Source organism: Pocillopora verrucosa, chromosome 5, assembly GCF_036669915.1.
Source record: "Pocillopora verrucosa isolate sample1 chromosome 5, ASM3666991v2, whole genome shotgun sequence".
In the NCBI taxonomy this organism is placed as follows: Eukaryota; Metazoa; Cnidaria; class Anthozoa; order Scleractinia; family Pocilloporidae; genus Pocillopora; species Pocillopora verrucosa.
In genome coordinates, this window is record NC_089316.1 from 1,877,720 (window position 1) to 1,892,157 (window position 14,438).

General features: G+C 38.0%; 1 protein-coding gene across 1 annotated transcript; it reads left to right on the top strand.

Moving 5' to 3' along the window:
- The first annotated feature begins 11 nt into the window (after positions 1-11).
- On the top strand, positions 12-14,308 carry LOC131781571 (exocyst complex component 3-like). Its single transcript, XM_059098262.2, has 27 exons — positions 12-157; positions 500-556; positions 940-1,019; positions 1,129-1,161; positions 2,103-2,193; positions 2,808-2,914; positions 3,466-3,556; positions 3,948-3,986; positions 4,427-4,536; positions 5,221-5,334; positions 5,781-5,892; positions 6,335-6,418; positions 6,830-6,906; positions 7,629-7,724; positions 8,082-8,148; positions 8,646-8,738; positions 8,845-8,886; positions 9,056-9,107; positions 9,480-9,550; positions 10,327-10,380; positions 10,747-10,847; positions 11,368-11,439; positions 12,071-12,151; positions 12,415-12,486; positions 12,900-13,095; positions 13,409-13,501; positions 13,935-14,308. The coding sequence occupies exons 1-27, from the start codon at positions 83-85 to the stop codon at positions 14,073-14,075; spliced, it is 2,301 nt and encodes a 766-aa protein (XP_058954245.2). The 5' UTR covers positions 12-82; the 3' UTR covers positions 14,076-14,308.
- Positions 14,309-14,438: the final 130 nt, after the last annotated feature.

The following is a 14,438-nucleotide window of genomic DNA, read 5'->3' on the forward strand; positions in this document are numbered from 1 at the left end:
GTGGAAGAACCAAAATAAAACATGGCGGACTAGTTTCCGCCTCTGTGAAGAAATATAGTGAATTCAGTTTTTTACGCCAAACATGTCCTTCGAAATTCAGAGGTGGAAAGCTGAGGCTCATGAAAATGCTGCAAAGACCGTGGCAAATATGCTCCAAGTAAGATCCTTACTGCGATGTACAACGCTTGTTCAAGCACCTAAAAACAATATTCAGCTGATCGAAATATATCAAAACATGTTGCCCCACAAATGTATGGGTGTGGAATTTAATCTTGGCAAAACTTGCAATGTACCTTGTGCTAGGATCATTGAAAGAGATAGCAGTGAATAGTGTGATCGTTTTGTAAACTGTCAATTTCTGTTTTCATCGATTTACAATCGAGTATTCAGCACTAAACAGCTTTGTCTGAGACAGTATTTAATAGGGTTACACTTCAAGATAAACCCACATAAATCAGTTTCCGTCATGCCTGATGGCCAAATTTTTCCGATTTTTTAGCATCCTGACAGCCTGGACAAAGTGGAACAATGGAGACGGAGATATATGAGAAACAAGGTTTGTTGCAGTTCATCATTGCCCAATGCACATTCTAACCTCATTCTGGTGGCTGGAACCAGGACCTTTTTTCTTGATCATGAGTTCAACCCGTCCTCCTTTGATATTATACATAAGTGTGGAATGGAAATGTCGTCTATAAAATGGGAGGCAGTGGAGGACTATCTAGTCTACACTCCTCAAAGAAGGAGAAATGACACAATGGCCATTATTGTGTGTCAGTGAGATGTAAATAGGTCATCTTGTATTCTAAAGTTCTGCAGAAGTGATCATTAGTGTTTGAGTTATTGAATACATGTTAAGCCAAAGGGGGAGAAAAGCACATTCAGTCTCATTAGGCATGCTTTGTAGGGAGAAAATTTTAACTTTGTAATACTTCACAGGCATCAGCTGAAGCCAGACTGAAGACAGCTGTGCAGTCCCAATTGGATGGTGTCAGAACAGGGCTTCATCAGCTCCATGGGTGAGACAGATCTTGTATATGACAGAGTCAAATTATAATTCAAATTTATCACAGTTTTAATCCTGGTTTTGATTTCAAGTTTTTTAATTTGGAAGGTTTTTCTTTTCAGAGCTCTTCAAGATATTAAGGAAATTAAGAAGAGGTAATTAATAATATTTATCTTCAGATGTAACAATCTGTTACACCTAACTGTTTAGTTGAAATCATTTTGACTGGTTTAGAACATTTTACTTTGAGTTTTCAATTTTTGACAACCTTAACTTTGTGAATTGCCAGAAGTTTTAAATTGTTCACTGCCAGATTTATACCATACAAAAAAAATTTGGGGGTTCACAAGGTGTTGATCTCATTAATTTAGTCCTGTTATTAAAAAAAAAAAAAACAAAAAACATAGAAAGCATCTAAATGAAGATTTTTAGATATATGAAAATTCACATATTTGCACTGCGGTGGAAAGATGAAATTAGGAGATCCTCGCAGCTAAGAACACTACTGAAACGAGTAGTTGTAAATAGGACCTGAAAAAAATTTCAGGCCCGTACGGGATTTGAACCCATGACCTCTGCGATACCGGTGCAGCCTTCTACCAATTGAGCTAACAAGCCAACTGGGAGCTGGTCAATGAATTGGGTCCAAATAAACATCCAAGTGAATGAAGATTTTTAGATATATGAAAATTCACATATTTGCACTGTGGTGGAAAGATGAAATTAGGAGATCCTTTATTTGGACCCAATTCATTGACCAGCTCCCAGTTGGCTTGTTAGCTCAATTGGTAGAAGGCTGCACCGGTATCGCAGAGGTCATGGGTTCAAATCCCGTACGGGCCTGAAATTTTTTTCAGGTCCTATTTACAACTACTCGTTTCAGTAGTGTTCTTAGCTGCGAGGATCTCCTAATTTCATAGAAAGCATCTGTTACTGGATTTGTTCAGTATGCAAATTTTTGAAATTCTACTAAAATCGTAAAATGAAATTGAGTTCCTGAAATTCAGAAACATTTTGCACTAATTTATGAACCTCCATTATTTAATTAATTCTCATTTGATTCTAAAAAAAATAATAATACCTAATTTTTTATCAGCATGAATGAAGTGGATTCTATGTGCAAAAATGTGGAATATTTAGCAGATGAGCTGCAGACTGTTAGGGACTGTCAATTACACCAGAGCAGGGTATGTATGATCATGTAAAGGTTAACCTGTTACACCCTATCATCAGTATGTATATTCTCCATACTGTTCTCTATACATTTCCTGAAATGCTGACAAGGAGAATATATTTGAAAATCAAGAGCTTTATAAGTTGGTGATGATTTCCTTTATTCTCATGACCTTAATGTTTGATTCAGGGGTGATATTGTAAGGAGAAATTAGAAGCTGATCACTCATAGGGGTTAAGGAGTTAAAGGTCTGTATACAAACCAAGTGGCCCATCCAGCCTGAACTTATTCAGTTTTCTGTAGCATGAGGTGATTAGAAGTTTTGCTAACCCTCCCCCCCCTCCCCCCCTCCCCCCCCCCCCCAAATGGGATCCTACTGAAAGATTACTCCCCAGCATTTCATAAAATAGAACAAGTTTATAGGTCTGTCAACTTACCAGGACCTTCAAGAAAGGGGCCCCAGGCCAGGTCTTAAATATGGGCCTCTCAATCCACAGAGTCCAATGCACTAAGCATACAGCTGCTGCACCTCCCACTCCAATTACCTCTAGGGGTGAAAATTCATGTTAGCTGTAGTGTATTGATTTTTAGTATAAATTAATTTCTCTAATATTATTTCCTCAACAGATATCTAAAGCCTGTGAACATCTTAATCTTATCTTCACTGTTCCAGACAGTGTAAAAAAAACAGAAGCCTTGATCAATGAAGGAAAACTTCTCCTTGCTCACAAATGGTAATGAGCATTACGTTGCATTGATCATGGCAATCATTTAGTAAACCTTACTGTAAAATGGCCACTGAAATTTTTAAGCAGATGGATACTAAACTGCATATGGAATGATGTAGATGAACACCAAAATAATGTATTTAAAAGCAGCTAACCATCTATCCTGAGTTTTGACCAGTTAGATTTATTTTTTTGGCCAAGAAAGTGTTATTTAAGTTGGAAAAATTGCAGGCATATGCGTGGAAGAGGGTATTTGCTAGACCTTCACAGTCGTACATATGGTAGTTGTCATAAATTGTAGTTTAACATGATTTCAAGCTAGACTTGATTTGTAGTTTCTTTTGCTTCAGGATTGTGTTAAATGTATCAAGAGCAAAGATGAAAACAAAGACATCTAGTTTTAGATTATATACACCCAAAATTACTTTAAGTTTCCACTGCATTTGATAATAACCTTATGCCCAATGTAAAAAAAAGAAGAAGGTAGATGGATGTAAATGGATGTAAAAAAATCCTGTTGAATAGATATTAATTCTAAGCACTGTGGTCAAATGTAGTTTATCAGACTTGGAAGCCACCAGGGATGAACTCCTGCTGGAAGTTCACAAGATGGCACAGGAAGAAGAGGGTCCAAAACCTGATAAAACAGTGAGTTTGTTGTAACATTTACTAAGCTTGCAATATATACAACGACTTTAAGATATTGTTTTGCTCTGCCTTGAGCTTCTTCTCTCTGCTCCATTTTGATATGTCAGCATTTTGGATTCCATTTGTAATTGAATATAACACCATGCAGTGTAAAGAGACTGCATTTCTTTTGTATGAAATAAACTACTAGTTTCAGTTTTGTCCTTCTAAAATTGAGCTGTGATTTGCTGGTTTTAATGGGACTGTTGAGCTCAATACAAGTGTACAATTACATTCTACAAAAATTATGTAGAAACAGTAGACAAAATGATATTAAAAGGTTGAAAGAACCTTAAAGTTTGTAGTGTCAATATACCTTACTTACTCTGTTTTCACTTCCTCTTTCTCCCAGCCGCTGTACCAATACTTTGATGTAGTCAAAAAGTTATCAGTAAGTAACATGTGTGACTTTATGATTTTTTTGTCTTCTTGTACAGCAAGCCACTTACGTTTAACCCTTTACACCATAACATCAGTAAAGGTATTTTCCATGCTGTTCTCCTTTAACTCCTATGAGTGACCAAGACAGAATTTCTCCTTACAATATCAATACAATGTCAACCAGAAAAGTGATGAGAATAAAGAAAAATATCAATTTTTGGGTAATTAGTTGATCCAATACCAAATTCTCAGAGCTAACATTACAAGAATTGTATAGTTGACAGTAAGGAGAATTATGAATTTGATCTGGGAGTTAAAGGGTTAAAGGATTAAACCAAAGGAAATGGAAATATTTCAACATCCAAATTGAATGAGTAGAGGAAGAAATACATCATTGCATTTAGGAGATGTTTGATGGATATCCTTGCAATTATTTTTCCAATTTTTCAGGATTCCCTTGGCAAACAGTGCTGGGTTGTGTTGGGGAGAGTGCTTAGTACAGTTCGCAGTGACCCCGCCCAGTTGGTGACAGCCCTAAGAATTGTTGAAAGAGAAACAAGGTATCATCTGCTTTGCATTATATTCTATTTTTTTGGATCAACTTATATATTCTCAAGAGTCATCTCTTAACATTTTTACTTACGAAGTTTAGTGAACTTGCCAATATATGGAAAGTATTTCATCTTAGTTATCCATCTACAGTTTTCTCCTAACCAGTTTAGTCTAAATCAGGAATTATCACGAGGAGAAAATAGCAAATGATCACTGTGAGGTTTAAGCAAAGATATAATCCTTGCAGTTGGGCTGCAAACATGAAAAAATTCAGGCTTTGGTGGGATTTAACACTTTAACTCCCAAGATCTGATTGTTAATTCTCCCCTGTAGCTGCTACACATTTCCTTGTAAATAAGTTATGAGAACTTGTTGCTAGATCAAGATAGCAACCTCTACCTTATAAGTTTGAATATTCTCATTACCTGTTTGCTGAAGAATGTATGAATATTGTAGGGAGAAGTTTAATGTTAATCAATTCTGGGAGTCAAAGGGTTAAACTGTCTCTTGGGTATTCTAAGGAAATACTAACATTACTGAGCTACAAAGCGAGATGTTGGGAGAGAGGAAAATTTTCAGTTTCAAATGGTTGAACTTTGAAATTCACTTACAGTGCATAATTTTTGAAAAAAAATTGAAACTACTGTATTGTATCAGAAGAGTTTTAATATTCATGTATCATCTACTCACAGAGCTGATAAAAGAGCAGAGGAAAAAGAAAAAAATATGGGATTTTCTGTGCCTGGGCGGCCTAAGAAGTGGAGAGATAAAGCATTTAAGGTTCTAGAGGAGTCTGTCAGTAACAGGTTAATATGCAGTTATGAAAATTCTTGAAATTTAAAGAGAATGTTATTTTGGAATATTTCTCACATGTCACTGTAGATTCTAACTGTGAACAGGTTAAGAAGATTCTGACATTTGTTTCCTCTTCAGCTATTAATAACTTTTGTATAATGCATACTCAAGAGCAATGTAGTGTTTCTTTGTTGTATATTAATGGTGGATTTTACCATCTTGTTTTCTGCACTACTTCTCCTGTCTGTCTCTTAAATTTTCCAAGATGTACACACTATTTCGTACTTCCTCTGTCACAGGGTAACCAGTTCTTTGTTGGCTCTGGTGGCATCACTGTGCCTGGGTCACAGGGGATGCTAGCTTTATGTGTGGTTTACTTGCGGGGAGAGCCCTTGAAAGAATTGCATTTACATTTACATTTACCTCAAGCAGTTATGACATGATTTGGGAATTTCAGGTTTGAGAGTCTTGACATGGAACTGCAGGATAGAATGGATGACAAGATGTGGCTGGTGAAACATCTTGAACGCACAAGGCTACTTGTTTTGGATGATTTGATTGTCGTCAAGGTTTGTTTTCTTACTCACCCTTATCTCATTAATGCCAAATGACAAAAATTTCATCATTACTGAAAGAAGCAATTTTATTAACTTTAACCTTTCAACTCCCATTAGTGACCAAGAAAGAATTTCTCTTCATTATGTCAAACAAACAAGTGATGAGAATTGAGAAAAACATCAATTAGGGAACTATTAGTTGATCCAACATCAAATTCTCCAAACTAACAGCATAAGAATTGTATGGTAGACAGTAAGGAGAATTACTAATGAGATCTTGGGAGTGAGAGGGTTAAGAGAGCATTATGGGAGTGTTTTTGGAGAGCGAGTGCTCGGTGTTTGTGTGTGAAATGTTTGGCTGCTATCATGTGTTTTTTAAAGGAGGGAAAGGCGAGGGAGAGAAATAAATCCTATCACGTTTTTATTGTAATATTTACGTTCTTATTCGTCGTAGAACTTGTGTCAGGTTTGTTTCCCTCCAAGTTATGACATATTTGATCGCTACATCAAAATGTATCACAAGGCACTCTCCGTCATGGTAAGGAGCTTAGAAGTCACTTCATTCATTAAATCTATTTGTTGACTTCGATACGAACCAGAGTATTTTCTTCAATTGTAGTTTCTTCGAATTTACGAGTTTGTATTGACAAGACGAGGAACGTTTGATTGTGGTTACAACATGAGGGTAAATTACCCAACATCCAGAGGGCGTACATGTACCTGGACCCGACTATCGATTCTCGATCCCTCGATCCTCGAATCTCGAAGACATTTAGGGTCGACGGTCGTGTCGAATTTCGAGACGTTCGGGCCTGTTCGGGATATTGTCCGAGATCTTCGTGAAATATACGCGACGAGAAACAAACGATTTTTGGCGTGATTGCGTTGTTTGAGGTTCAATCGGTTTGGAGTGATTTAACGTTCACCTTATTGATTTTGATTTTGCCAGTTGGAAAGATTTGTTCTGGAAGAAAGACTTGATTCGAATGAGTGCATCAGTCTGTTAACCTGGATCAAAGAATACAAGTAAGTAACTGAAGCAAAGGAAAAAATACTGGAACATTGCTGATCCTATTAGTATGTAACTAGTGTATAACGTAATGCACCAACAGAGTCTCTCTCTCGCGCAACCCCCCCTCTCCCCCACTTCCGCGTGACCCCTTCACTGAGGGAATCAGATTTTCCTTTTTTTTCCCTACCTTTTTGATCATCTTTGTGAAGAGCTCATTTCTAATGCAACTAGCTTGACTTTCCATTGGTGAAGAGCCAAGCTCGGAACCTATAGAAACTTTAAACCCTCAGTATATAGCACTTTTAGTTAATGTAAGCTGAAGGCTTTCCTAATACGTATCATACAAGTCATAGGAATTTTTCCTCTCATCTTTTGCTAGCCCATTTGTTGCAGCCTGATCTTGCAATTCATCATTCCCTTAATCACTGTTCCGTTACTATTATAGGGCCTACATCTGTCTTGTGTATCGTTCGAGATATGTTTGGCAAACTGCTTTGGCAGATTATGTTCGCATTAACCTTTTGACCACCAACTAAAGAAATATTGATTTTTAAATACATTCTCCTCGTCAACACCTTAGGAAATGTATAGAGAACAGTATGGAGAATATGCATACTGATGTTAGGGTGTAAAGGGTTAAACTTTAAATTCGTTGAGAGTTGGCGTGACTGCTGGACTTAAATATATCAGAACGAAACATCATTTGACTGCGCTTGATACATTTTTTTTACATTAGGGGAACTGATCTTATGATGCATCCAGAGCTACAGATTGATGTTGGTTTCCTAGGACCTCTGTTATCGCCCAAAGTTGAACAGGAACTGCTAGACACGTAATCAAAACTTTGTTATGTACTTTCAAATTGTCCCTTTTACGTACTCCTCATCGTAATATGCTCGTGATGTCTCGCCACGTAATCATACTGTCTGAATGAACTTTTAAGGAGCCAAAGAGAATTAGGGTTGTAAGCGAGTAAACAGCGGGAATCGCATGTAGTCAAGTTAGAACTGGTTTCATTTTTGTATCTGATTGGTTGCGATATTGGCGCGAGTTTTCGAGAGCAATCAATGAACAGACCGAAATCCTCGTTCATTTTTGACACGAGATTGAAAGTTGTTTTTTAGTGAAAGTTAGATTAGTAGAAATAACTACTACTGTATCACAATTAATTCAACTTCTTTTTCATCAGCTACCTCACGACCACTAAAAACAACATGATGGAGTGGATGACCAGGCTGGCCGAAACAGATCTTCAGGTGATGAATTAACGTTTGTATGGTGCCGGTTTCACAGAGGATTTGGACTCCCCGGTTCAAATCAGTGAGCGGATATGGACCCCCTCTCGCTGATTTGGACCCTTAAAAGACCGGGGGGTTCAAATTAAGGGGCGTCCAAATCCGTTAGCACACTGGCAGTTGCTGATACTTTTTTGAATGTTTACTTTTGGTCGAATTATCAGTTTGGCCACCCTCTAGCTTTAAGAAGTGATTACTCTGCAAATTCACCTCTTCATTCCAATACATTATGCAGTAGACAGGCTACGAGATTAGATAATGTTATCAGTTGAAGAGTGTTGTTTTGATGCAACTGCAAACTCTCTCAACTTATTTACAAGGAAATGTGAGGCGTTAAGAAGGGAGAGTAACTTGGGGGTTATGAGGACAGTAGCTTGCTGTTACTTTTTGTTGTTTTTTTTTTTTCATGGTAACTGCTGAGAGCTAGGTTTGAATATCTGTTGCGTTTCTAATTCCAGGACTGGAACAGGGACGCACCGCCAGAGACAGACATGGATGGTTTCTACAACACATCGCTTCCAGTTTTCCTTTTTAAAATGGTCGATCAGAATGTGAGTTATTCTCTTATTTTGGCAAGAAATACTATCCAAAGAACAAGATTTAGCCCTTTCTTCCAATTTTTGGCCATCCCAGTAAACATTACTTTTTTTTTTTCAGCTGCAAGTTGCAGCGAAGGCTGGAGAAGAGATCAAACTACAGGTCAGCTATAGAAATGAATTATTCGCCGCATTGAACGTAAACTTCTAAAAGGGTTGTCTGGTTTAGTGATGTTACACTAGGACCAAAGTGATCGCAGTAAAATATTGACAATAAACGTAAAAAGACTTAAAATCTAAAGTAATACCTTGCGATTTTCTTCTTTGCTCAGATTCTGGATATTTGTCTTGAGTCTATGCAAGGTTTCCAGAGGGAATATAGAGGTAACTAGTTATTTAGATGGTAAAGTTTCAGCTTGTCTTTGAAAACGAGCTGAAAGAAAAGATCATAGAAGAGAAAGATGTTTTTCGTCTGGTCACGAGCGTGGGAAAAAGAGAAAATTCTGTGTCCATTTGAGGAAACGAACCTCAAACCTTCGGATTCCGCGCTCCGATACTCTACCACTGAGCCACTGGGACTCCACGGTGTACATTCATATATGACACGCATCCTGTATACTTCTTGGATCAGCAATGTCGAATAGTGTCATGTTTTTTAAATAGGATAAGAAAGATGGTAAGTTTTAAGCTCGGTTAAGATATGCAGAAAGATGTTTTTCGAATCATGTTATTCGTTGCGTGTGGTTTAATCTGTAGGTCAAATCAGAGCTTTCAAGAGCAAACACTTTGAGGACAGAATGCAGCCTGTGAGATTTGTGGAATACATAGTAAGAGTGTTGCTCAAAAGTTTGCGAAGTTAATATTTGATAGGCACTTATGGTAGTCTTGTGACACAATCTGGTGTCCCAAATTCGACACAATTCACTTAGTGCAGTAGTTTTTTCCACATTATTTCTTTCTTTGGTTTGTTTGTTTTGTCTATATGTTCCGTATCCTTTATACTAATGTGCGTGACGCAGTTATAAGAAATAATCATCCTTATCTGTATTGGTGTGAGTTAAAGATAAAACTGACTTACTTGACTTCGAATAAAGGAGATAAGTTTTTAGAGAAACTGTGGTCCTGCGTCGGTGTGAGAGCGTAGCAAGTTAATTTGGTATTATCAACTGAGTTGATAATGTCAATTGGCCACCGTTAAGAGTTTCAAAGCTGACTATTCGAGCGTTAGCCCTTCGTCAGAGCGAACGGAGGAATCGTGGGTTTTGTGTGTTTTTATATGTAGACTTCGTCCGAGCGATAGTTGGCTAAAAGAAGATCAAAAGCGAATCACCGATAACGTGTCCGAATGTCACTGCTGGTGTACATTACAATAGTTATCGAGAGCGTATCGGAATCACTAAGATCGAACGAGTGTCAGTGACAGCGCACGAAAATCACCACGAATACACGAAAGGGTCAAACTTTTCATCAGTCCTTCCCATTCATTTTCTTTGCTCCTCGCTCATTCACACAAGTAATTTCAAAGCCTTTACTCTACGTTTGTCTTGTAGAAGCTACGCTGTTCTTGAGTTTACAACTGAGTGTGATTTTCCCTCTTTGCCAGGTGGCCATCGTAAACAACTGTAACTCGTGTATGGACTTTACAGATCAACTAAAGGTAGGCTTCAAGATGCTAGAGCGCTTTTCGATTGAATTTCATGAACCAAAACTAAAGTGATCACAACGGCCATTGAGAAGAAAGGGATATTCCCTAACCTGCCGATGAGAACTCGAAATAAAAACTCGCAAACTTCCTAAAGCGCGGGAAAACGCGGGTTACCAAGTGGTGATTGGTTTTTAGCATGCATATGATTGGTTGAGGGGTTAGCGCAAGTTATCCGGATTAATCACAGAGCGAAGGCTTGGATCAAGCGCGCACAAAATTGGGTAGCTACAAAGGCGAAGAAGTGTAAGTCTAATCGACGTGAATGTATGTTTTTGCTCTTACCTTTACCAACTTTTAACTCTTGTTTATTCTCTGTAGGAGCGGTTAGTGGCTGAACTTGGCCGAGCAACGTTTGGAGAAGATAAACAACGATCATTTAAGAGCGTCGTCGACTGCTTCGCACAGATAGGAGAGGAGAGGTTTGTGCGCTGACACAAGTTTTATTTGTCAAAATGTTGGTTACTTAAGCGCTTTTTATCGGAGTATCGTAAAACGAATTCCAAAGTAATTACAGAAACCAGTCAGAACAAATACAAATGTCTCTTTGAGAAGTAATGGTAACCCAGAGTGAAGAAGAAAAACAATTTCCTCGAGGCGCGGGAAAAAGGCGAGGCAGAAAGACGCGTTTTGTTTCAATTCTTCATCTAATTGGTTGAGAGGGCGTCGCAAACTGAGATGTCTCGACCTAAACAATTTCTTTGAGGCGCGGGAAAAGGCGAGGTAGCAAGACGCGTTTTGTTCAATTTTTCGTCTAATTGGTTGAGAGGGCGACGCGGATTAAGATGTCTCGACCAATCACAAAGGGAAAGCAATTACGTCGATCCTGAAGCGCGGGAAAACACGAGCGACCAAGTCGCGACTAACACTTGGCTTGCATCTCATCTTAATTTTACTTAGTTGCTGTTTCCAAATGAAGATTTTTTTGTTAATATTTTTCAGTGCTGGATACCTCTTGGATGAAGCATTTTTGGACCTGGAGCCTTTTTTCTCACAAATTATGACTCCTACATGGTATTGTATTTCATGTCCAACAAACTTTGCAATTTTAATGAAAAGTTGTTCAACCTTTTAACTCCCATGAGTGACCAAGACAGAATTTCTCCTTACAATATCAATACAATATCAGGCTGACAAGTGATGAGAATAAAGAAAAATATTAATTAGGGGATTATAAGTTGATCCGATCCCAAATTCTCCAAACTAACATCACATTTACTATATGGTAGACAGTAAGGAGAATTACTAATAAGATCTGGGGAGTTAAAAAGTTAAAACTACATTTGTGGCAAGTTTTGTATTTGGAATTAATTTCCAGAGACCAGACAACTGAAACCTTTGGTCTTTCGACTACTGTTTGGATGCCATCCCACTGAGCTTCGCAGAACTTGGTTTTTAGCATCGCCATTTTCCTAGGTCCTATTTGACGTTCGTCCTCCCAAAACCTTCCTTGATTTTTCACTCCTCTGAAAACGTCGCACCATTAACTATTACGCTTCGTTTACCTGTTGTAAGAGAAAAATTTAAAGGGGTGGTGGTTGTTGGATCGTTAGTTGATCAAGGAAAGGTTTAAATATGCTTACCCTTTTTAATAGCAGTTTATTTCTGAAGGTCTGATATTTTCTGGTTTTTTTTGTTTTTTTAGGATACCAAGTCCAGAAGCTGTGGACACAATAATTGTCACAATAGAGGATTACTACAATGACTTTTTACACTTGAAAGACAAGTAAAGTGAACTTGAATGTTTCTTTTATAGCTATGGGAAGTTTTAGTGTTAACGGCATGATGTCTTTACAACGTCGCGCACACCGAGATACCACTCGATGTTTTGTGAACCGGCGTGAACCGAGAAAGCGTGAGCGCGACGTGAAAATGCTTTAAAGTGAAGTAAAAATTGTAGAAACTGGTTTAAGATAAGGGAGAAGACTCGGTGACTGTTTGGGTTTTCTTACGCTGATTAGTTTTTCAATAAGACTCTTTTTTCGACAGATTTTTCGATAACCTCATGAAACAAGCTCTGAAGAAAGTGCTGCTAGAATATGTCCGTGCAATGCTGAACAAGTATGGTGTTGAATATTTTTAACTGTTTTGTATTTAGTGGACTTAACTTCTGGCATTGCCGTATTGCTTGCGAAAAGCGGGAGTGTTTCAGATTTTCATGATGGTCGGCGATCATTCACTTTGTAGTTTTGTCTGACGAAGACGTAAATGAACGCGTGGTGAAAATTCGCGCTCGTGGGGTTAAAAGGCATGAACGTTACGTGAAAATTTCTTAACGTGACATTTTTAAAAATTGAATGAGTGCGCTTTGAAAATGCGCAAACTTCAGCGACGGTTCGTGAGAATCTGGTACGCTAACTGATGTAACTCAAAATCTGAGATTTTGTGTGTAAATCCGCGATAGTCTTGGACCTTCCCGGCATAAGGAGGCACACCTCAACTTAAGTTTTACAAGTTCTTTTTCATTTTTCTAGGCGTATTGCATTTAAGGATTACGAAGGAAGGAGGGATGCGGCAAAAAAGATCACGGAGGAATCCAAAAAGATCGAGAAACTCTTCAAGAAGTTAGCCAAAGCTAATTTGCAGCCAGAAACTCGATGCTCCGTTCTTCCCACACTTGCTGAGGTCATCAAACTTCGAGATACGTCCATGATGGCTCTTGAAATTTCGGTAACTAAAGAGCAAATCATATCTAGCTAGAATAGTTAAATTTGTTATCATTTTTGGGTTTGAGACAAAGAAAAGTCATACTGTTTTATGTATGTTAATTTGTATCATAAAATTTATCTCATGATAATTTATAATAGTTAATGATAAGCTGTTCGTTGAGAATTTAAATGGAAAATGTGATCAGAAATATTGCTTATTGTCACCCTCTTTTCAAGATAGGAAAGGTAATTTTTGAAAGTTCACAGCAGTCATGGTTTGTTATCAACATGACATTCGGTTTAAAGTTTACTGTGCCTGTTACTTTTCTCCTCAGGGAATTGCCAATAAGTACCCTGACTTCAAATCTGACCATGCCTTGGCCCTGTTGTTGATGAGAGGAGATCTTACCAGGACAGAAGCAAGACAGGTGTGTAGAGGATTAATCTCTCACAATCCTAAGCACAAACTCTCAGCTCCTCCCTCTGGGTGAATTAAATTGACACACTGTGTGTCGGTGGTTAGCTTGCAGGACTCCTAATCAAGGGTTCAAGCCCTGTCTGTGTCCCTCTTTGAAGTTTTTCAGACAAGACTTATAATTTCCACATTGCCTCTCTCCACCCAGGGAAATAAGTGGGTACCTGAAAAATGTCAGAGAAATCTGACAAATTCCAGGTGGAATAAGCATCCCATTTAGGCCTTGGTTGGTTGAAGGATGAGCAGTGCCATACACTGGATAAATATCTGTCTGATGGATAGAACCCTTGTTTTATGCAATGCGAAATGGGAGAGCTGTAGCAGTTAGCTTCAGGCTTTCAGTTATCAACCTTCATGTAAATTTTTGTTTTTGTTATTTTTCCAAGTTAATTATGGAAACTCCTCTAGAAGGAAGACAGGATACTCCAGCTGATGACCCTGCTGCATTTTTCACTCAAATCATTGTGCCACCATCTGTGTTGGACAAGCTGGAAACATTGAGAGAAACAATGATGAAAAAGAAATGAAATTTGCATCAAATTAGTGTGTAATTCTTTACTCTTCTTCACTCTGTGTATTTAAAAAAAAGTTCATTTTACATCTACTACACTAAACAGGAAATTAAACTTGCAATATGTATTTTGGGCCCCAGACATTGATCTGCCACTGTTTTTCTGAGAAGATGTCAGTAAAAAATAAGTCTACCATAAAATTGCTATTAGAATGTGGAAATTGTTTATTAAAGATAGTTTAAGTGTCACTGGGTCTGTATTGAACCACTTCATTAAAATGAAAGTTACAGTGCAGTCAATCTAAACATCTTTGAAGTCCTTGAGGACCCATCTTACAGTCCCTAAATTTATGTAAGCCTATGGGCCCCTTATTTTTAA

Coding starts and splice junctions, on each gene's coding strand:
- LOC131781571 (XM_059098262.2), top strand. CDS start 83: ATGTCCTTCGAAATTCAGAGGTGGAAAGCTGAGGCTCATGAAAATGCT. Junction 557..939: donor GGAGATATATGAGAAACAAG/GTTTGTTGCAGT, acceptor AATACTTCACAG/GCATCAGCTGAAGCCAGACT. Junction 3,557..3,947: donor GTCCAAAACCTGATAAAACA/GTGAGTTTGTTG, acceptor TCTTTCTCCCAG/CCGCTGTACCAATACTTTGA.